Source organism: Leopardus geoffroyi, chromosome C3, assembly GCF_018350155.1.
Source record: "Leopardus geoffroyi isolate Oge1 chromosome C3, O.geoffroyi_Oge1_pat1.0, whole genome shotgun sequence".
Taxonomy (NCBI): domain Eukaryota; kingdom Metazoa; phylum Chordata; class Mammalia; order Carnivora; family Felidae; genus Leopardus; species Leopardus geoffroyi.
This window is the reverse complement of record NC_059338.1, coordinates 40443402-40449715: the sequence shown is the minus strand read 5'-3', so window position 1 is coordinate 40449715 and position 6314 is coordinate 40443402. Positions and strand designations below refer to the sequence as shown.

General features: G+C 40.9%; 1 protein-coding gene across 4 annotated transcripts in view; it reads right to left on the bottom strand.

Moving 5' to 3' along the window:
• Positions 1–3546: 3546 nt before the first annotated feature.
• Positions 3547–6314, bottom strand: part of CENPF (centromere protein F) — a 61809-nt gene continuing 59041 nt past the window's right edge. For all 4 annotated transcript variants that reach the window (XM_045452533.1, XM_045452536.1, XM_045452532.1 and 1 more), the window contains exon 20: positions 3547–4522. In XM_045452533.1, coding sequence (XP_045308489.1) covers positions 4319–4522 — 204 coding nt within the window. In that variant the 3' untranslated portion in view covers positions 3547–4318. The remainder of the gene's footprint in view (positions 4523–6314) is intronic.

Below are 6314 nucleotides of genomic sequence, written 5' to 3'. Positions count from 1 at the left end.
ACATACTATGAGCTAAATGGACTCTCTGAGCTTGAATCCAGGCACATTTTGCAATGCTGTTTTTGTAAGGAAATGTATTTTGAGTTCTAAACAATGAATTTATACATAAACTTCAACACGACTCATTTTTTATTAAAATTGCAGTAAATTGTTTTCTTTGGGTATTTTTCATGAGCCAAAGAAAAATCAAAACCAGTGGATGACTAATTTGCAAGATCAGTAACTGAATGATATGTACAAATCTATAGTGGTTACACTCATTTGCAACATAAGCATTAGTGATATTGAGAATGGAGAGAATTTTGTATGGGAAAACTTTAACTGACATTAATGTGTAGTGTTGGACAGAGATTTATCTAACAAATTTAAGCAGCAATATTTAAAAAAAAATTATCTGTGTAATTATATGTACGCAGAATAACCAACATTTTATTATTTGCAAAATCATACATATAAAAAGTGACTGACTTAATCATCATGGCAATTTCAAGAGGTATTATTGTTATTCCCAATTTTACCAGAGGAAACTGAGGCACAGTGAGTTATTTGCCCAAGGTCACATGGGGTGCCCAGGCATTCTGATACTTTTCACTGTTAATGTTTGCATTATACTAAACTTTTGTATTTAAAGCCTTAAAAATGTCTAGATTTTTCAAGGTTTTCCAAAACAGACTCTCTAAAAGCATTTAATTTTAAATAATGTTCATGCATTAAGTTAGTGGTTACAATTTTCTGAAGTTGAAATGGATCTCTAGTCTCATTTTAGTTTTGAAAATGCAGTATGAGGTCACACAAATCAGATATCATCATCCTAGACTTAAGGACATTCTCCACTGCACAGAAAAGATAGAAAAACTACATCTATCTCTTGAATATTTGTGCTATCAGAATTATTCTGGACCAGTCAGCCTCTATAGAAGAGGGCAAGAGATACACAACATACACAACATACACAAGAGATTGGGCTCTGTGGTGACGACACTGGGGCTGAAATACTTCAACTCCCAAAGCCTATTTCGTCTTTTATCCAATGAGGATAATCCCCACTCTTGCAAGATTGTTGTAAGACTCATCATTATTGTTATAAACAAGGTCTCCTCAGACTTGGATGTGAGTTCTACCTGTGTCTCTTAATCTCAGCCTATAAAGTGGGGATCCTGATGTCTACCTCACAAAGGTGTTAAGGTTTGAGCCAACATGTAAAAATACCGTAAAATGCATCTAATTTTCCACATGGTGTTTTCAGCAGGTGAGGCATAGCTCAGGTGAGTAGGCATTAGATACACGGTGCCGCCTGAAGGTGGGATACTAGTTTTGGTCCTCAGGCTTTTCCGAGAAGCACTCCAAATTCTCTTTTTTAATTTAAGAGAGAGAAAGAGAGCACAAAAGTGGGGGAGAGGGGCAGAGGGAGAGGGAGAGGGAGAGACCATCTTTTTTTTTTTTTCTTAATGTTTATTCATTTTTGAGAGCAAGAATGTGGGAGGGGGAGGAGCAGAGAGACGGGGACAGAGGATCCCAAGCAGGCTCTGTACTGACAGCAGCAAGCTCGATGAGGGTCTCAAACTCGTGAACTGTGAGATCATGACCTGAGCTGAAGTTGGACACAACCGACTGAGCCACCCAGGTGCACCAAGGTAAAGAGAATCTTAAGCAGGCTCCACGCTCTGCGTGGAGCCCAATGCAGGGCTTGATCTCATGACCCTGTGAAATCAAGAGTCTGATGTTCAACTGACTGAACCACCCAGGTGCCCCATCAAATTCTCTTCTGTGTGTTCTCTCTACTCAGTGAACCAGCATAAAGCCCCTTCCCCTAAAGGGAATTCAACTCAACTACCAGTTGGCAACTACCAATTCCAGGTACTTAGAATTCTCCTAAAGAGGTAATTCCTTTGTTAACCACAAAAGAGAAATATGAAATACATGCCAGTGATTAGCTCAACTTCTGGCTGTGAGGTATTAAACCGATGAATCCGAAGAGTTGATCATAGCTTATTTCCCATTTAAGCCACTTTCATGATGCACTGCCATAACCCAAATGACTTTGGAAGCATTAACCTGGAAATCCTAAGATCAATGTGCTCAGCCACCCTAAGACTGTTTAGAAATTTTTTCCCTGACTCAAATCAGTTGGGAAGTGGAATAGTTAGGGGCTGCTGGGAAGAAGTGTCTTGACTTCTTTCCAAGTTCAAAGAAACCTGTGAAAAGTTCGTAGTCCCAACAAAATAGGCTGGGGACAAATGAGAAAAACCATGGATAAACCTCAAAGTTAATATGCATGCAGGGGTGCAGGGGTGACTCTTAGGAAATCAGGCTACAATTTAATGTTGGCTTTTAGTCCCTTTTTATTAAAGATGCAGTCCCTTTGGACTCTTGATCACTCCCAATGAAACAAAGGGCCAACTGAGTTCCTACAGAATATTCAAGATGAAAGCATCATCTCTACCAAGCCCCTCATTGTACAGATTGAGAATCTGACTCCTGGATCTCTGGAGTTGGTCTGTTTCTCCAGATGATTTGTCAGCTGGGATCTTACTTGTGACTCAACTGGCTTATCAAGTTGGGGCTATGGTGTATTTACTTTTCATCCTATATGCAGCTCAACTCATGGTATAAAGAGTATTGCTAGCCCGAGGAAAAGGATATTTTATGTCTCAGCTGCCCATTTATAGTGACTGAACAGTTCTCTACAATCATGAAAACGGAAGGCATGCCAAGTATCCCCTGTAACAAGGCAGCCATGGTCCACCTAGGAAAAGGTGGAAGATGATCTCAAGGACCCATGGAACCGCCCAGCCAGACCTACTGAGTGGAATCTTCCAACAACTGGAGACAGCCAACAAAGCTGACAGCCTGATCCCAGCGATGTCTACTCCGGGCCATGCCCTTGAACACATGACAGCCCTTGGGTGATTTATGATAAGGATATTGCACCAGACCATAACCCCAAGCAACAGCTGAAGAAACAGGAGGAAAGCCAGGATATCACTTTCAGTAGATGAATACTAAGTGGCTTAATATTACCAAAGCATTATCCAATAACAGAGGCCACCTTCCAAAGGCCAGTTTTAATATATAAATGATAGTGTTCGTCAAGGTTTACACATCAGTTTGAACTGAAAGTCAAGAGCAAATTATCTTTTACTAGTTCATGTCCTTGAAAACTTTTTTACCCTGATTCAAAGACAAAGGGACTTGTTCCAAAGTTTTTGGATTTGCTATGGCTCATAATGCCTGCATATTTTCAAATGCTATCATCAATAAAGGAGCTGGAAAATACCACATATTTGTATATCCTTGCTGATGCAGTTTGATGGGTACACAATGTACCAGGCACTGGCTGGACACATTATTCCTAGAGAAATCCTGTAAATCTTCATGACCCACATTCCAAATCATGTCTTTTAACATAACTGAGTATGTTCGCTAAATGTACTAGTTATCATTTGTTAAGACTCTTTTACTTTTTATACGAGGCTGCAGAAGTCAGCAAGATACAGCACCAATGTTCATAATGCATTTCTATTTAGAAATCATTTTTACAGAAACCAAGAGTGATTTTTTTTATTAGGACAAAAAATGCTCTATTTTAATACAAGATCACTATTGATGAGAACGTATACTAAAGAAGTGCAACAAATTGGTCTGAAAAAGAAACAGTACAATGACAGAAAACTTTGACATACCGCATCTCGGAGGAGCCTGCGACCAGGCCAACTGGAAATGAACACACAACCCCCGTCACCGCCACACACAAGTATGTACAGGTTATATTGGCAAACATTTAGAAAACACACTGGAAGCTAAGCATGAACACACCCACCTTATGTACATCCACATATGTATATGTGTGCGTGATTTTCCTTCATTTCACTCGGCTAAAAGAAATTCTTGATCTAAAATTATTTCCTGCCTAACTCTATACATAGGAAATATCACAAAGCAAAAGTTTACATTTCCCTGGGAGCTGTTCGTTGGAAGTATAAGCTGTATTTTGAATTCCCTTAGGGTAAAATCCACATGCAAACAAAAGTTGTTACAAAGTGCTTGCCGTCTAAGCATAACAGCACCAAAGAGCTTTATCCAGCACCCTTTACACTACTGAAGAAGAGTATCAATATGAATTGGTGATCAGTGCTTCCAAACATTTCCAATACTTCTACACGGGAGAGCTAAAGAGTACAATATATTTCGATTCATAAGGAAATGTTTTCTTCCCACAGATAATGTGCTCCCTAAACTAAAGAAAAGCCCCTGCAGGGTCACTGCCTTCTACTCAAATACTGCCACCATCCAAGGTCCTGACACACAAGGGTCGCTTCTACTGGACCCTGCAGTTCTCGCTGCTCTTGGACTCAGGGATAGCTTCCGGGCTGGGGGCAAGCCGGCCTCGCTTGGCCCTCAGGCCCTCCCTGGGGCTGTCAGCTGAACTCCTCTCAGGAAGGTTACTGACCGAGAGAGATCTCGTGGTGGGTTCTCGGAAGGTGGCGCCTGAATCCACTGGGCTTTGCTGAGCAACCTTGACCTGTAACAAACAAAGCATCTTTGTTAGAGATTTAAATCATATTCACAATCCTACAACATGAAAATTAAAGTGCTTATGTCACCAAATTTTAAATTCAATCCTTCTTCTGTAGGTGTTATACACGGCTTTAGTATTTCTTCCTCACTGGAAGAAACAAGGAGGATATCAGACATGAACTTGGTTAAGTCACCTTGCGAGCTTTCCTTGACACTTCTGATGGCCAAAGGATCACTCCCAAAGCTAGCATGACCTTCTCAGATCAGAAGGCAAGCTTTTTGAAGGCCAAGCCTGTCCTTCTTGCCATTGTAACCCTAGTGCCCAGAATATGCTTGACTACCTGTCAAACATTCAATATATGCCTGAGTGATGACACAAATCAGCTTTCATTTACCCTGAGCCCCTGCTATCATTCAAGTGACTGTGATTCCAATGAGTAAGACTACCTTCATAGGGAGTAAGCTTTATTTACAATGTGTGTGTGTGTGTGTGTGTGTTTGTGAGAGAGAGAGAGAGAGTGTGTGTGCACGCACACACACACGCGTATGCACACGAACTGGGAAGGGGCAGAAGGAGAGAGAGAATCTTAAGCAGGCTCCACACTCAGCGCCCGGTGCAGGGCTCGATCCCACGACCGTGAGATCATGACCTGAGCCGAAATCAAGACTCAGACACTCAACCGATTGAGCCACCCAGGCACCTCTATTTACAACATTTAAAGGACCTAAAACATGTTTCTCCTATATCATCATTTTAAAATTCTCCTTACGTTTTTGTTTTGTGTCCATATTGAATTTGAATTATAGTAGAATAAATAATAAAGTCCAGAAAGAGTAACTCCCCTTTCTGATGTCCTGCCTTTTAAAAGAAAGAGCGATCTCAGGAAATGTGAGACTTTTAAGAAACAGATAAGAGGGCAGGGTAGCTGATAGAGTTCAGATTTTTTGAGGTTTATGCAGTTGTGACTAAAGATATGGGGTCAGAAAAGAGAAAGGGGAGCAGGATGGATACAGCATAGAAAAGCTTCATTTAACCAAAGTTAAAGGCAGGAGTGGAGGACCCAAGTGGAAAGATCTTCACAAGGAAAAGAGGAAGGGTGCTCTTGACAAGGGTGACTCATGTTTGCTCTCCACAGGGAGAAGCTATTGATAGACGGCAATGGACTCCAGTGAGCTCCTTCTGAAGCAGAAAGAAAGAAGAGTGGAAATTATTTCCCCATTTATATTCTTTCCATAGGAAGTATGTGGTTTTAAAAGGCAGCTAAATACTTTTCATTACAGAAAACATAGTAAATCTGGCCAACAGATCAAATCCCTGGAAAGCTTGCCTCTCAGATTAAATGCAGGACACTTAAAAAAGAGCAGCCTCTAAGGAGCAGGACTTAGTGGAAAATTACCATCCATGGAAAGTTGAAGGAAAAAAACAGAGTTTTACTGGTACTTTTTTTTTTTAATAGAAAGTGATACAAAAGACAGGCATTTCCCTTGAACCCATCTGACACAGGAAAGTCAGCTCTTCAGATTCACTGTTTAAAACAAAAAGAGACAGAGAGGGATCACTCACATTGGGAAAAGAATATTTGAGTTAATAAAACTTTTTTTAAATATTTATTTATTTTTCAGAGAGAGAGAGAGCGAGAGAGCATGAACGGGGGAGGGGCAGAGAGAGAGAGGGAGACACAGAATCCGAAGCAGGCTCCAGGCGCTGAGCTGTCAACACAGAGCCCGAAGCAGGGCTCGAACCCACAAACCATGAGATCATGACCTGAGCCGAAGCTGGACACTTAACCAACTGA